At 37.3% G+C, this 16,573-nt stretch overlaps 1 protein-coding gene across 1 annotated transcript in view; it reads right to left on the minus strand.

Moving 5' to 3' along the window:
- CCDC141 (coiled-coil domain containing 141) overlaps window positions 1–16,573 on the minus strand; it is a 187,336-nt gene that overhangs the window by 32,715 nt on the left and 138,048 nt on the right. The window contains exons 12-13 of the mRNA XM_008567053.1: window positions 6,467–6,646; window positions 351–530 (exon numbers count right to left, since the gene is read on the minus strand). Coding sequence (XP_008565275.1) covers window positions 351–530; window positions 6,467–6,646 — 360 coding nt within the window. The remainder of the gene's footprint in view (window positions 1–350; window positions 531–6,466; window positions 6,647–16,573) is intronic.

Genomic DNA, 16,573 nt, shown 5'->3' on the forward strand with positions numbered 1-16,573 from the left:
GTGTATAGCTCAGGTGCATTCACTCTGTAATACACTCACATCGTTGTGCAACCATCACCACCAGCCATCTCCAGAACTTTTTCATCATCACAAATAGAAACTGTACCCATTAAACAACTCCTCATTCCCTCTGTCCCTCCCCCCAGCCCCTGGTTACCTCTATTCTGCTTTCTGTCTCTATGAATTTGACTATAGGTACCTCATATAAGTGGAGTTACACAATATTAATCCTTTTGTGTCTGGTTTATTTCACTTAGCACAATTTTTTCAAGGTTCACTCATGTTGTAGCATGTATCAGAATGTCATTCCTTTGAAAGGATGCATAACATTCCATTGTGTGTTCCCTTACCTTTTTAAGTTTCTCTTTGAATGCTCCCCACCGCTGTTTCACAGGCTGGCTTTCAGTGGCTTTAAGTTGCCGTGACATCCGAAGGTAGCTAAGTTCTTCCCTTTCTGCCTTCTGGTTTTCCATAGTGTTCTCCATGATGTACACTTCATTTTTCACATTTAATATTTCATTCTCTTTTGCCTGTTAAATTAATAATCCATATAATGGCTTTGCTTTCCCAAGAGATACACCTTTCTGCATACAACTATTTTAGGAGGCAAACACTCCATCACAGCCAAAGCAGAGCACAGTTCTGATATCCAGACAAGTCTGAATTCTTTGTGCCAAGGCACAGTTAGGCTCTCAAAACCTGTATTCTATGCTTGCACATCACGTCCCAAATTCTTCAAGACCCAATGGTGTCTGAGTTCCCACCTAGGGTCTAGTGATTTCCTGGGGTATAAAGGGTAATTTAATGAGCACTGGGATCTAGAAATTTTGAAGTCAAGATTTTTTTAATACATAAGTTTTGAAGTATATGCCACCTTTTATTTAACACACTTTAGAATATGTCAACATCTCAGTATCAAGCAGAAGGAGGGGACTGATTGTTCTGGACCTCTGTTTTCTTCTTTAAACTATCCCATTGTGTATATTACAATTATTCTAAATTTCCCTTGAAGTTCCTTAAGTTCCTTCATCTTGGCTTTGCTTTCCCAAGAGATACACCTTTCTGCATACAACTATTTTAGGAGGCAAACACTCTATCACAGCCAAAGCAGAGCACAGTTCTGATATCCAGACAAGTCTGAATTCTTTGTGCCAAGGCACAGTTAGGCTCTCAAAACCTGTATTCTATGCTTGCACATCACGTCCCAAATTCTTCAAGACCCAATGGTGTCTGAGTTCCCACCTAGGGTCTAGTGATTTCCTGGGGTATAAAGGGTAATTTAATGAGCACTGGGATCTAGAAATTTTGAAGTCAAGATTTTTTTAATACATAAGTTTTGAAGTATATGCCACCTTTTATTTAACACACATTAGAATATGTCAACATCTCAGTATCAAGCAGAAGGAGGGGACAGATTGTTCTGGACCTCTGTTTTCTTCTTTAAACTATCCCATTGTGTATATTACAATTATTTTAAATTTCCCTTGAAGTTCCTTAAGTTCCTTCATCTCTGAGAACTGAAATATGTATCTATACCTCTATATTCATTCACAACTCTGTTGTGCACGAGAGCACAATATCTAAATTTAAAGATTTCATTTCCCAAGTTTCATATGTTCTGGCTAGCTGGTTTGAAATCTTTTAAACAATGGTTTTAAACAAGGGGAAATTCAACTGGAGACAAAAGAATAAGAGTGGTAAAGACTAAAATCAGGTGCTTTATTTCTGTATAAACATAAAAAAAATGCAGAGGAACATTTATTTAGCAAAACAATAAATTTTTTACTTTGATGGCCAGGCTTTCTCAATAAATCCTCAAATTTCTAATGGATTTCTATAATCATGATGACAGTGATTGACAGTATCATCAACATTTAACAGGATATTTTAGATACAGGCCACTTTATCCTTTAATTATTTAAACTTTTAACCTTAAATGAGATTTCCCCCATGAATTTGTGGATCTTGTAAGAAAATGATATATTCTGTAATTATGAAGAACAAGATCCAAGAAATTATGAAAGATATTAGATAAGTACAGCAGAACTCACTCCAAATTATATTTATTTTTATCTATGCTATAAATAAAGTTGAGGTATCTTTCACATATTATAAAGCAACTATTAACCAAAATGTAATATCTTATATAATTTAACATAAACTTGGAAATTGCAGCACATTGACAACAACAATCAGAAGTATATAGTGGTCTGAGTGAGGTCTAGTAAACAAAGAACTACAGTAGGATTTGTTTTTGTCTATCGAGCAGGATCTAAGAAAAATGATCGTGCATTTGGCAGACTTAAATATTTTGGCCACTCAGGAAGATTAAATACTTTGCCTGAGGTCTAGTTAGTAAACACAGTACTCATTTTACTCCTGTGTAGGGCATGGAAAATTTTGCCATAATCCAGTCTAACTGGCCAATAAATTATCCATTTTCTATTTAGATTCATGCACAGTTAATGTTTTTCTGATGTCTTGCTTTCCAAATACCTAGGTAACAGGAAGGCTGTATCCTGAATAGCTTTCTTAGTATTCACCACTCTAAATTAATGAATTGGCAATTTCATTAAGATGTTTGCCAGAATTCTAGCCTGAATCAATTTTTCTGATCTTGATGATTTTTAAATGAACTAAAAATTTTTCAATTTCAAGTTTGAAAATGTGAGCCACACAACCCAGTCAAGACCAGAACACACAGCTGATTATGCCAGCTGGCCTCTTCCTTCTTAACAACTAAATGGGTTACCACATTTCAACGATAATATTTGTGTAAAAGCTTAATGGCCCAAAAGATATAAAGAAAATTTTTAAATTTTTCAATTTCAAGTTTGAAAATGTGAGCCACACAACCCAGTCAAGACCAGAACACACAACTGATTATGCCAGCTGGCCTCTTCCTTCTTAACAACTAAATGGGTTACCACATTTCAACAATAATATTTGTGTAAAAGCTTAATGGCCCAAAAGATATAAAGAAAATTTTTTAAATGTGTTTTACCAAAAATTTCATATCTCAGAATTTCACTAAACCAATAAAGTTAACTATTTATGTGGGCTTTAACTTTTCTCAATAACAACCAACTTATTTATCATATGGCAGTAGTAGGCCTTGGGTGAAAGTAAGCATGTTATATCAAGATAAAAGGCTACCAAGGCATCGTAGTAAAATACTATTTCTGAGAACTCTCAATGGGCATTTGAATATTATAATAGACTACATTTATTTAGAGGTAGATGCAAAATACAATTTGAAATGGATTCTCACTGCAGGTCTTTAAAATATGAAAATTGACTGCACAGTCTTATACATTCTAATTAAATAATGAAGGACTTCTGGGTAGGTCGTATTAGCCAGTGGCAGAGCAGTGCTTCTACTTAGAACAACCAGAAAAGCTGGACAGAATGCAGAAAGCATCTGTTTGAAGGTAGCAGAGCGCTACTGTAGCAACAAGAACTAGAGGCTGAGACTCCAGAGAGGAAAGAACCTGAGAATGGTGAGCTCTCCTATCACCACTTTTACCCGGGAGCACTTGTCAATTCTGTGCACTGATAGATGGTGGATAACAGAGACTTTCCTGGTTCAGAAAAATCAATGAAGCTTTTGGCAGACACTTGAGGGCTTCAAGCACATAGACAGTCTTCTAAGGACACTGACAAAACACTGGGGTTTTATGGGGCAGTGGATTAAAAAACCTATGCAAAAAGCCTCTGAAAAGTAGAGTGGGGTTTTTTTTCCCAGCAGTTTTCCAAAACAAAGATTGGAATTTTGGACCTGACAGGGGCAGAGAATGCCGAGAAAGCACTGAGCTCTTAGTTGAAAACTCTCAAAGTTAGAGGTGAACAGAGCAGACTGAGCCTTGACGGGACTACACAACAGACTTCACACTGCCAGCTTCTGATGGGTTTAAGTGATCTCCCACCAGCACCCTCCCACAGAAAGAAGGTGAGCCTTTCTAGAAGAAGATAACACCATCTGAGCCCCTCCATTTTTTTACATAATGCCTGGCATTTCATAAATATTCATTAGTCCTGCCAAAAATATCAGGACTACATGACTAAAAACCAGGAGAAAAAGTAGACAATAGAAACAAGAACTTTAAAATACCTGGGATTAATATGATTCAAGAAAGTTTAGGAAAGATGGAGAAAGAGAGTACAAGAAAGAGAATTTCATCAACAATTTAAATCTAATTTTAAAAAGAACCAACTGTACATTCCAGAACTGAAAATAAAATTCCTGAGATAAAGTTAATAATAAGAGTAGATTTTAAAAAATGCAGTTTGCAAATACTTGAATTCCCTTAAGAACATAAATTAGAAACACACATAATCAAGAGATAAAAGACAATATATGAATGAAGCAAAAATGTAAAAGATGGTATAGATAGATGGATAGACAGACAGATAGTTAACATATGTTTTAAATTTTCCAAATGAAAAATAACTTGATTATTTTTTACCATGAAGCACCTGTATAACATAGGAACATGGACAAATTGCTTAGCAAGTGTTCTGTGATGCTTAAGGATAGTGTTAGATAAATTGGAACTACTTAATACATACTTCGTTTCCACATAAGTTTAACAGGAATGATTTTCAGACCACAAAAGTTGAAACAAAGAAGATAAAGAGAAAATTGTAGCTGAAAGTAGATGAAGGTGATTAGAACTGAACTCTTCCAAATGAATTCAGGCTCTGGACTGAGATTAATCACATCCCAAGTACTGAGAAAATTGTAGATGTCAGGAATCTTTGAAAATATACAGAAACAAGAAGGGCCAAGAGTTAGAGAAAGGAAAATGTCCTGATTTTCAAAAGGGGAGAAAGGGTGGACTACCCAGTTTATATACTGGTAAGCTTCGCATTGAAAGCCAGTGCGATAAGTTCATCACCTATCAAGCACCTTGTGAGCATTTTGGGAAGAATGCCTTGATCACTAGGAATCAACCTGATTTATGTCAAATAATACTTATATAATTGATAGGATACTAGGCAGGTAGAAATTCTTTTAAGCAATTTATTTGAGAAAGTTTCCCATTATAGACTTAAGAAAATGATTATGAGTAGTGGTTAAATTAAGGTACTATTGGGAGTATTCATGAATGTTTAAAAAACTGGTTGATCAAGAGAGTGCTTCATGAATTGGAATGCCAACCTGCCCTTTGGACATTTTCGTTAAAGAGCTAATTGCATCCATAGAAAGCTTCCTTATCAAATCTACAGAATTAAGCCTACGAGAGATCGATAATATAGAAAATAGTTCAAATTAGTTTAACAAGATGGAATCTTGGGTGAAGACTAACAAAATGAAATTAAATAAGAATAAATATAAAGGCCTGCATTTGTATGAAAAAGATAAATGGCTGACACAGATATAATATGGGAGAGACCTAGGCCGGCAGAAGCTGCGATAACAATGTTATGTGAGTTTTACTTGTTCATAAGCTTGATAGGAACCAGCAAAGTGAAATTATTGGTGAAAATGTTAGCATAATCTTAGATTCCATTAGTAAAGACTAATGTCCAGTTTATTGTACTCTGTGCTCCGGTTGTACTTCACTTTTTGATTGTATTTCATGAATTATTTTGACAAATCAGAAAATGTTAGGAAGGAGGATCAGGATGGAGAGAGAAATGAAGCTACCTCACAAATATACAGAGGATTGTATGTGTTTAGCTGCAGAAAAAAAGCTCAGATTAGACATAGCAACTGTTTTCAAAGTTGGAAGGACTCTTATGTGTAAGAAAAATTAAATTTGAATACTTTTTTTGACGCTGTGTAGCTACAGAAGATTGGTACGAGATATGAAGAAATTTATTTAACATTTAAAAAAAAGTTTTCTAGTGGTAGTAATTTTCCGACGGTGAAATGAACAGTTTTATTAGGAAGATACTTGAGGCGTTGAAGGAGGTGTGGAATTAACTATCTTTTAATAACTACAGAGAACTTTATATGGGTCAGAGGTTGATATAAAGATCCTAGAATATTCTACAGGTGTAACTCAGGACTACTAAAGTTTAGGGTACATTTCTAAATGGCATGGAGCTTCACTATAGAAATGTCTGCTATAGTAGGAAATTCTTCAGAATGAGATTCATCCTGGAAGGTGTCTCAGCCACTGGAAATTTTGTGAGGACTTTGTTGCGTGCTCTCAATGTAACTCAGAACTTCTGGGTGGAATTCTGAGGACTTTATATAATAATAACAATGTTGAATTTGGATTACAGTCACTTTTTCTTCTTAATAGTTAAAACAGCCTTCATGTTATAAACTAACAAGGGCTCCAGAACCAAATAAGCACGTAAACGTTGGGCTTTGGGACTAGTCTAGGTTGAATGAAGCTAAGGAACTTCCTAAGCCAGCACTGCTGATAATAAACAGTTGAACTTTTGAATTTATGATTTTGACTTTGTCAAGTAATCCTTATAGAAGGTGTGACTCATTTAATGTCATTCTCACCATATTTATTAAATTAAGAAACTCAAGCCCTAGGTCTTGGGTTAAAATACTCTTCTTTAAAAATAGCTGCCACTGCTTCTCAGCTGAGTCAGACCAATATTTGGCTTTAGCATCATCCTCTTCCTTCTGAGAGATTTCAGTTTGATAAAACTCCTTTAGGCTCTGAAACTGCTCCTCTACCTAAAAAAGGAGAATATAAATAACAATTAAGAACACTTAAAAACAGTTTTTAAGAAAAAGAAAACTAGATTCCAATAAAAGCCTATATAAAAACTAAATTCTGAAACTACATTTTCAGAATTCTTTAAATAATTGTTGAATATTGTCAATTTACTGAAAAGGTATGAATATCTATTTAGATTGTTGACAGATAGGACTACCAATTAGTATTAAGTTAAGGTGACAAGTTTATTACTCATAGAAACTACCTATTGTAGCCAAAATCATATTATGACTTTATATTTGTATATACTTTGCAATTTGAGACAATTTATGTCAAAGAGCAGTGTGGTTCCATTTAAAGCATAGTTTTATAATTCAGAATAAAGACACATATATACAGTCAAGGAATCCAAATCAGAAAAAAATGTAAGTCAGTGAAAGATTATCAGTGATTAGTAAATCACAATTTACTTCTACTCAGTGGTAAACCATTATAAAAGAGCACAAATAATTATTAATTTTTTGTATGTCTTAATATTAAGCTGCCTCCATGAGCTAATCTTATTAAGATACATTACTTAGCCTCCCTAGTATTATTTTCTCATTTGCTAACCAATATAAGCAGTACTAGCTTATTTTAAATCACTCTCCTTGAGCAGAGTTTATAAAAATCAAATGTGTCTGTAGAACTGTAAATTAATGTATAATTGAGTGATGTAGAAATTTCAGGCAACGGTTAGTACCTATATTTTAAAGGTTTTAGCATCATTTTTAATTTAAGTGAACTTAATAGGAGAGCCTGAAAATGGCTCTCAGAAGCAGAAGTTCTCTCATTTCCATATTCTATTTATTCATGACACTATGTTTTGCTGATAGTGTTTCCTTCAGCCCAGAATGGTCTTTCCTCAATTTTAACCATTCATGAACTAGTTAAAATGCTACCTCCTCCATGGAGCCATCTAAGATTCTCTAGTAATAATTAATTATTTATTTCCCTGGGTACCCAAAGATAGCTCTGGGAGAAAGAACAATAAGCAAATAATTTGCAGTAAGCAAATTATTACAACACAAAGACAAGTATACATGCAATGTTATGGGCACACTGAGAAGAGACCACCATTGCTATATAGAGTAAATAGGGAAGAGCTTCTTCCCAAAGGAAGTGACATTTGACGTATGTCCTGATGAATTGTTCAGGGTGAGAGGGAGGAGAAGAGGATTCCAGACGGAAGGGATGATGCATAAAGGCACAAGTGTGAAAACACTGGCCAGTTCAGGGGACAATAAATGATGTTATTATGGGTGAAGTTCAGGTTGCACAAGCCGAGTGGTAAGAAAGAGGCTAGAGGGGTCATTGTGCTGGGATGGAGCTGGCCAGCAGGTTTCACTTGTTTTCCACTGTAACAAACATGACTGTGACACATTCTCATTAGTGCAAAACAGATGGTAGCTACCACAGTGACTCAGAATCAGCATGACCATCATCAGTGCTTCACTGAGGCCATGTGCTGCAGGCTGGGTATGAAGGTGACAGGACATGGATTATGTGCACTTCTCAAAACATAAACTTTAATTCATCCTCTTTTCTAACTGCTCAAAAAAGCCTCTTTGAATGCAACTGAGAATGATGTCATTATAGGAATTCCTTTGAATCTGTACTAGTTTATTTTTTAACTGAATTAATGATAGAGTTGAATATTTTGCCCATTTTTGGTAAAAGTTATTTGCAACTTGCTTCACTAATCACACTTGTCAAATTACTTGACTTTCAAGAGGTAACATGATCAAATTTGCTTTATATAGCTTTTTAAAAATTTTTTTTTGCTCCACAAAAAGGAGGAGACTGTGAAGGGGAGAATTATAGGATGCAGAATCAATAGGCGGAAAACAATTTCATCAAACTAGGTAAAAGACGATGAGGACTTGAACCAAGGAAGCGATGGTGCAAATGGAAAGAAAAGAGAGTTCAGAAATCTTTTAGGTTGGCTCAATATACATACACGGGATAGCATGGCCTTTGAAGTAGGAAAAATGAAAGAGGGAGGGATTAGGTATTAAACTTCAGCTTTCATATTTACTAGCTGCTGGATCTAGCATATCTACCTTCTCAGAACCTCAGTTTCCCTCATTTGTAAAATGGGGATAACAGTAATTAAAACATAGAGGTGCTGTAAGGAGTAAACGAAATCAGGAATGAAAAGCACAGTGCCCCAGTACAAAGTAAGTGCTCATTGAGAGAGTGATTAGAAGAGACATTGAAGCTTCTACCTAGGATTTCTTTTTTTTTTTTTTTTTCCTTTTTGTCTTTTTTCGTGACCGGCAACGGATCGCAACCCTCGGTGTTGCTCTCGCACCTCACTCAGCCAGTGAGCGGCTGGTCTGTATGTGGGATCCGAACCCTCGGCAGGAGCACTGCTGCGCTTCCCAAGCGGCGCACTGTAGCAGTGCGCCACCGGGCCGGCCCTACCTAGGACATCTGAAAGGGTGGTGGAGTCATTCACCCAATGCTGAAATACAGGAGAAAAAGCATGTTTGAGGAAAAGGTACCAGTGTGTTTGGTTGAGTTTGAGGAGCCTGTAGGATTTATGGTAATTGAAAGCATGGGTTTGGAACTTGGAAGAGTTGGGGCTGAGGAACCACTGTTGAGTTATTGGGGAATTGAAATCATTTGTGGGGATGTGATTTTTGTAGGGAGAGTGGGTACAATGTGCAAAAGGGCACAGGCAAGAACTCTATGACCCACCACACTTCAGGAACAAAGCAAATAAATGAATTAGGAAAAAGGAGAAGGAACAGATAAAGTATACGGGATGATTCCGCTGCTGTGAAATAACCAGAAAAAGCAAATTTACAGAGACAGCAAGTAGATCAGTGGTAGCTTAAGGCTGGGGGTGATAGCCAGGATTGACTAACAGTGTGCACCAGGGCTCTCTTTGAGGGTCATGGTCATATACTAAAACTGGAGTGCCGCGATGGTTGCACAGTTCTGGAAATACAGTCATGTGTCACTTAATGACAGGGATATGTTCTGAGAAATGCATTGTTAGGTGGTTTTGTCATTGTGCAAACATCATAGAGTGCACTTAGACCTACTACACACCTAGGCCATATGGTATAACCATTATAATTTTATAGGACCACCATCATATACGCGCTCCATCACTGACCTAAACATCTTTATGCAGCACATGGCTATATATTCAATATCATTGCACATACGAAATAGGTGAATTTAATACTATATAAATTATAACTCAATAAATCTGTTTTTTAAAAAAGGCAAAAGAGGTGAGAGTGGGTAACTGGGTTGATAAGTGCTGCAGAGAGTTTTTAGGATGAAGACTGAAAATACCTCATTTCATCTGTCAACCAGGTAGCTTATAAGAACATTTTCAGTGGAGTGAAGAAGTGGCCAATGGTAGGATTGAAAAGGGAGTAAACTGAATTGTAGTGGGATGGGAACTGGGGAGGATACAAGGAATGCCACCTTCCCATTCCAAGAGTCCACTTGTGAGGGAAGGAAAATGATGGAGTGGCAGCCTTGGTCAGGGCAAGACTTTCTGGACATAACTGCAGATCAAAGGGAAGGAAGCAATGGAAAAGGCAAATTTGAATAAATAGAGGGTGGTTGCTGGAGCTAGATTCCAAAGAACATAGGAGTATACAGGAAATGGCTGATTACTGATTAGTGCTGGACAAGAGCAGGAACCTCACTTTATTGGAGCCTGTGAAGGAGGGGTGAATATGTCAATAAGCTTGGAAGTAGAAGGAAGTCAAGGCAGTTAGGTTCAATGGCCTCATTTTTTTCAATGAGGCATGAAATAAGAACATCAGCTGAGATTTAGGGATGGAAACTGGGGTAAGATGCTTGAGAACTGCTACTGAATAGGAGCCAGCTACGGAGCATGTGGGGGGCCCAGCTGAGGCAGAGAACAATAAATTTGTAACAGCGTCAATCGGCACCATTGTATGATTTTCCACAGGAGTGTCTGGAAGCTTGGAAAGAGAAGCTGAGTAAACACAGAGTTGGCCTGATCTGGTGCTGGGAGTTGGAAGGGTTAGTCAGGGTGGAAGGCAGGGAGTTGAGGGGATAGAGAGTGGAATGGAATGAGTGGCCATGAGGTGGCGGGGAAGAAGAAAATCCAGAGGGAGTAGGGGAGGAACAGACTGTGAGCACTGCCAGGATTAGAAGGATGGAAGGCTCTGCCAGGTAGAAAAATAGATTTAGTCAAGCTGCGAGGACATGAGCTTCTTTTGAGAAAGAGTTGTTTGCAAAGCTAAGGCTCCAGCCCTAGAGAAGCCTGAGGTCCAAAAGGCCAGAGTGGGCCATGGAAGTGGATGCTTAACTCAAAGCTGAGAAGGTACGTTTTTGGCAATAGAAATGCAGAAAGCCAGCACTTCTTGGTAGTTTCTCTAGCATTTTAAGCCCCAAATAAAAAAATCCATCCACAGGATAACTCCATCAATTGTAATACCTCTGCCTAACCAGGAGAGCTCAGGGCCGAGAAGCAAAGAGAAGTCAGACATGACAAATGATTGAGTAAAGATGGGGAAAAGAAGGCAGTGAGGTTTCCAGAGTGGTGGGATTCAGATTATCATAAGGAGATCAGATGGAGGAGGTGTGTGTAGACAGGATGGGGGTGGGGGGTGTTGGGAGCATGAAGGTGTGGAAATGGAAACTGGGTACACCACTTTGCTTCGGTTGGCTTTTCCCCTGAGTGGACTGTGCTGGCTCTACCTCCCACTAAACCAGCACCCATCTCCCTGAACAGGAACATGGTCTGCCTTCATATGGGGTGCACCGGGACCAGGGTTAAATGAGGTGAGACCATAGCACTTTTCTATGACTGACACCATCCTCAAGAAACTGTCACCTTTGAGAATTGGAATGCTAGTGCACTGAGGGAATGTTAGAGATTATCTAGTGTAATCCTGTTGAAATAAGGCCTCAGAAGAAGCTCTCTCCTCAAGAGGTAACTTGTTAAAAGACATCAAGCAAGACGGATGAGAGACTGAACTCAGTAGCCCATAATTGCTAATTCTGTATATTTTGAATGAACCACACTAATTGCTTTGGAATTTAAAGAGATCAATAGTTAAGTAGTTAAGAAGATGACTATTTTGAAATAATTTTGTTCTATGTTCAGGATATTATAAATATTTGTAGGACATGGTAAAAAGTGTTTCAAAAAAACCACTTTATTTGTGCATACATCTACACATACATAGTGGTAGTATTTTTTAGTAAAACAACTTCCTCTTTGAGCTTTGGTATGGTGGCTTGAAGAATAAAGAGCCTATAAATGAGTATATGCCATGGGGTAGAGGATAAGGAACTACCCACCAGGGCAGAGCTTATATCCCCATAGAAAGCAGGAAGATGGGCAGAGGCCACCATGCTGCAGAAGGTCAGCACATAGTACGTACCTCCTCTGATGACTTTAGAAATGCCACATAAGTTTGCAGAACTTGTGACCTGGAGCCAATGCTTTGGCCAAGTATATTTAATTCTTCCTCTAGCAGTTTAGCTTTAGAAGAAAGTGATGCCACTCCATCAGGTTCAAATTCATTTTTCTCTGTCATGATTTTTGCAGCTGCTTCTAATTCATGTGATGTCTCCTAGGAAGTAAAGCACAGGAGGTCAGAAGCTGGCAGCGGAATCACGAACATTCACATCCATTACTTTCTGCACCTCCATCTATTGCGATTATTAGTTGAACTCGTACCAAGAATCTCCTCAATAAAGAAAGACACAACTTTCAAAATCCCAGAAAGAAAAAAAGGCACTTTAAAATGAAAACCATCTCAAATTATTCTTTGGCTACATTTATCTAGAGCATTCTATATTCTGTGTCACAAAGAAGAAAGGTTGCTTGGTACGAAAGGTTGTAAAGCAAAATGGCAGAAATGTTTTAAATAATTTAAATAAAATAATTATATATAAGAATTGCTTTTTAAATTTTAATCATAGCTCTAGCAAATTCTTACACTAATTTTGTTACATAAGAGACGGCAAATTTACAAAACATGCTCTTTCATTTTTAATTTACAAAATAATAATGTATCAACCATGCTGTCTTATTTAAATCTCTAGAAGGGTTTTTAAACACATGTAGGGGAAAAGTTACATATCAGGCCTAAACAACCTAAAAAGCCGGTGAATTTGACTTGCTTAGGGATGTTCTCCTATGTTTTCTTTCAAGTGCAGTTTCTGGCTGAATTCTAACTACTATGAATGGACAAGTAGGTTTTTGGTATTACATATATAATTGCCATAGAAAGAGCCATGTAAAAGTTCATGAGCCCAAGCTAGGAATCAAGCAAAAATGAAAGAAAAAGCCTTCACTCTCATTTGCAGCAAGGAAGGCTCGCTTCCCCACTTGTGTTTAATATGCTTCCCAAGTACTCTGCTGAATGAAGGTAATTTTAATTTACAAGCCCTGCTTCATGATAGCACTCTGGGAAGGAGAGGAGTGGAATCTCTCCCTACGCAATCTCCTCCTGCTTCTAAAATTCTTAAAATAAAAAAATGTAATTGCAACGTAAGTTTCATTTTAAGCGTTTTAAATGATAAATAAAAAACACTCCGTTTTTAAAAAATTGGTGCGTTGTGACCTTCTGGTGGGAGCACTGTCCATGAAGAAGGCTCTTCTGCTGAGAACTGGAGTAACAGGGCTTTTCCTGCGGACCTGGAAGAGTCTGGGGAGAGGACCTGTCTTCCCTTCCTACACTTTGCTGGGGCAGACAGGAACCTCATTGCATGTTTGGAACTGCTAGCTGGAATCTTTGAACCCAAGTCCCAAGTGAAATGGGTAGGAAGGAGCCAGAGAAGGTGCTGTGGGGAGGGACACTTTCAGTATCTGAAAGTTGGGTGTGCAAACAAGGTTGTGTTTTTATTTGCCTCCAGGAATCTTGCAATAATACATGTTGCTTCTGGTAATTTTCTTTTGTAACTTGCTCTAGCAGAAAATCACACTCTTAGAGAAGCGGTCTCCCTGCCTCCTCTGGCACTCCAAAAAGGAGTTGCTAATACCTCCCAGGCAAGGAAAAGGAACCAAGTGAATATGTAATACCAAGCTGTAACGCTGAGCTCAGATGCCCTAATGAATGCACATATAAATATAAATAATTTATACTCATGATAATAGTATGAGTTTTAAAGTCATTATTTGCTACATACTAATTTAGAATTGCAACCCTCAGGGGAACTAGGATTAAGTTTTATAGTAACTGAATATAAAAAAAAAATCATATTTACAAAATCATAGCCATAATAATAATTCTTATTTTATTTACCTTAGTTTGGATATCTAGTTCCAGATATTTATTCAAAATCTTCTCTGATTCAGAAAGGCTGAAACCGACATCCATTGCATTAGAAAGTACTGGACTGATTTTCTGAATTGACATTTCCACCTTTAGGAATAAAGAATATATTGCAGTCTTAGTAATATATTTTCACATATATGTATGCATACGTGTAAGGAAGGTAAATATTACTCTATATTTTCCCATTATACTTTAAATGTATAATACAATTTTAATTTTAAATAGTTTTAAATATTTCAGAATTTCATATTTTAATATTGCTGCTGTTTATATGAGGTAATACAAATGACCCAACAACAGAGGGTATATGTGTAAAGATATTTGTTTTATTAACAATGAGATATAAGCAATCATCCTCTAAGAACTATTATCTATATTACCTACAAAGGATAATGCATTTACTAACACAGCAGCAGAGAGGAATTTCTCTGTAAGTTGTAGGGGACCCAACATTTGAGCACATTTTGAAGTAGGTCCTGAACATGGGTATTAAATCACCCTATGGGTTGCTATATTTAGGGCCGAGGGGATCTGGGAAAGCACCAAACCCTGTACATGGGATAGGAACACAGGGGCACACTTAGGTCATTTAACTGATGAACTTGGAGGACTATGATTTGATCTTCAGTACACACTAATCAATAAATAAAGTGACCTTGGAAGGGTTCTGTTCCATTCAAGTTACTTCCTTCATCTCCTTGCTCTAACTAAAGTCCATAGTCCTCAGAGTCAAATTGGCTCTGAATTGGCAATAAGCCAAGTACCAACAGCTGTTTGAGTTCCTATTGTGTTTTCCACCACCACCAAATTAGCTTGAGTCTCAAGCTCTAGGGAATGTGGCACTACAGCTGCCGCCATATTCGGAATGTCCCTGGACCCAGGAATCAGAACAAGGCTCAAATTCCCAAGTTTCTGGGTCAATAACGGGTGGGGAGGCAATTTCAATACTATTAATTGTTATTTAATATCCTCTCCTATTAAGTCTACTAATTCCACTCATGTAAGTTCAGGCATATAAGTTCATTGTATCAAAAGAAAATATTGAAAATTTGAGGCCCAGCCTCTGCGGCAAGGTGCATAAACATTAATGTCACTGAGATATTACTTTTTTTTTGCTACCTATCCCACCTATAGATAAGTAATTTTTTAGTAACTCCCTGGTTTTAGTCCCCTTCGAAAATAGGAAATAACATCCTCTCATACCAAGACATTGTATTCACTCTGCAGAGAGGATTTTCACAGGTATGCTTTTATGCAGAATGATCATGTCCCTTGCAATGGTCTAGTTCAATAAAGTTTGATAATGTTGATTTATTCCTGGAAAAACCCAGAATTCACAATTTTTGGTATCTATCTGTCTGTAGTCCTTGTATGGTACCATGTTAACTGAACCTTGTGTATAATGGATCCATGCCCAGTGCCATGAAAATCAACAACCTTAGTTCAATATATATATGTTTTAGTTAACAAAGTACTATGCAAAGTAAGGACTGACTATGTGTATATATATATATATATATATATATATATATATATATGTCCAGACATGAGGTGGCAGATAGAATTAGGTATCTATTTTTTGTAACCTGGGGCAGGGATGGCTGATGAGCAATACTGAATTACAAATCTGTTTTTTTCAATTATAGGACCTAGTGAGGAACTTAAGAGAAGCCTAAGGGGATATGCTCCTATCCTCCCACCATGCCCACGTACTGCAATTGCCATACCATCTATTATCACCAAATTAGAAGTTTCATTTCATGAAACTACCTTCCTTAGGTAACCCTCTGCTGAGGCTGTTAATTGCTGTTTCTTAAGAGCAAATTCCTTGTGTGCTGAACACTGTTCGGTCAGATGATCCACTCGTCTCTGAATGCATCCCATCATCTCCTGGATGCCAGTCACCCGAGAGCTGAACAGAACAAGCCAGCTGTTAGTGCACTCTGCCCGATACGGAAGCCCCAGGAACAGGTTCTGTTTTCATGTTAGGGATGAGTCAGTAAAAGTTATCAGCTTTAGGATAATAGAAGTTAAGTAGCTATCATCCTATTATAATAGAGGGCAAAAACAAACTATGTTCCTTTGTTTTAAGTCAGTCAGTCCCAAGGGAAAGATGAGTTATGGGTTTTTGCAACTGGGCCTAATGTTTTCTAAAGGCTTCGTTTTAATATTTCTCTAAGACAGTTTGAGAACCTTATGGCAAAAGGCTCGGTACATTTGCCAAGAGTTTTCCTGAGGGTGTTATTTAAAAGCTTCATTTATCTAAAGATGCTATTGGAATAGAAATGTGGATTGGCCAATTAACAAAGCATTTACTAATCCAATAGGGTACAATATTTATATAACACTAAGGTCTTTGTTCTTTATGATTATGAATGCTCAAGGCTGTATTCATTAGATGAAAACCAAGTTATCACCAACCATTAAGAATCAAATATACTTGTTCGTGAAAAAAAAAAATAAACCAAACCTCACATTATTATTATTATTATTATTATTTTTTTCCTTTTTGTCTTTTTTCGTGACCGGCAACGGATCACAGGCCCTGTCGCACCTGTACCGGACTGGGACCGGCCACGGGATCGCAACCCTCGGCGTTGCTCCCTGCACCTCACT

The sequence above is a fragment of the Galeopterus variegatus genome, unplaced genomic scaffold (genome assembly GCF_000696425.1).
Source record: "Galeopterus variegatus unplaced genomic scaffold, G_variegatus-3.0.2 Scaffold287, whole genome shotgun sequence".
In the NCBI taxonomy this organism is placed as follows: Eukaryota; Metazoa; Chordata; class Mammalia; order Dermoptera; family Cynocephalidae; genus Galeopterus; species Galeopterus variegatus.